Source organism: Gavialis gangeticus, unplaced genomic scaffold (assembly GCF_001723915.1).
Source record: "Gavialis gangeticus isolate Ggan-Ray unplaced genomic scaffold, GavGan_comp1, whole genome shotgun sequence".
NCBI lineage: Eukaryota > Metazoa > Chordata > Crocodylia > Gavialidae > Gavialis > Gavialis gangeticus.
In genome coordinates, this window is record NW_017729032.1 from 201,965,037 (window position 1) to 201,965,694 (window position 658).

At 68.5% G+C, this 658-nt stretch overlaps 1 protein-coding gene across 4 annotated transcripts in view; it reads left to right on the forward strand.

The window, feature by feature from the left end:
- Positions 1-225: 225 nt before the first annotated feature.
- The window catches only part of DDX3X (DEAD-box helicase 3, X-linked), a 28,057-nt gene continuing 27,624 nt past the window's right edge, over positions 226-658 (forward strand). For 3 of the 4 annotated variants that reach the window (XM_019524174.1, XM_019524177.1, XM_019524176.1), the window contains exon 1: positions 226-396. In XM_019524174.1, coding sequence (XP_019379719.1) covers positions 352-396 — 45 coding nt within the window. In that variant the 5' untranslated portion in view covers positions 226-351. The remainder of the gene's footprint in view (positions 397-658) is intronic. The other variant, XM_019524178.1, reaches the window with a different exon arrangement.

The window sequence follows — 658 nt, forward strand, 5'->3', positions numbered from 1 at the left end:
TTCTCTCGGCCTTCTACTGAGGGTCTTCTAGGCAAAGGCCGGCGCAGATATCGCGAGAAGCCAGCCTTTCCTCCCATTGCCTGGCGCGGAGCGGCCGGTTCTTCTCGCGAGAATCCAGCCGTCGGGCGCTCAGTCTCGCGCACGCGCTCGGAAGGGGCGGAGCTTACGTGCTGAGGTCAGCGCGCCGGCGGGGGCGGCAGTATATAAAGGCCGGGGCCGAGGTGGGGGGGTTTCAGTTAGAGACGCGAGCGGAGCGCGGCGGCAGCAGCGGCGGCGGCAGCGGCGAGTTCGAAATCTGGGCCGAGTAACTCTCTTTACGCGGAGCCAGACCTCCCGAGACGAGCCCTCGTTATGAGTCATGTGGCGGTGGAAAATGCCCTCAGTCTAGACCAGCAGGTGAGGGTCGGGTCGGGCCGGCCTGGGCGGGGAGAGGCTGGAGGGCGCGACCCCCCTCCTGCGGGGGAGGGGCCGTTTTGTTGCGCATTTAATCGTTGCGCAGTTGCGGCGGGGGGAGGGGGATGGCGGGAGGCCGGGGCCTGTTTCCCCGGCGCCGGGCCCGGCTTTTGTACGGCGTCCGAGTCCCCCTGGCGGCGGCGGTGGGGAGCGGCAGGGGGGAGGGGACAATGGCGGCCATTGTGTGTGTGTGTGTGACGGAGGG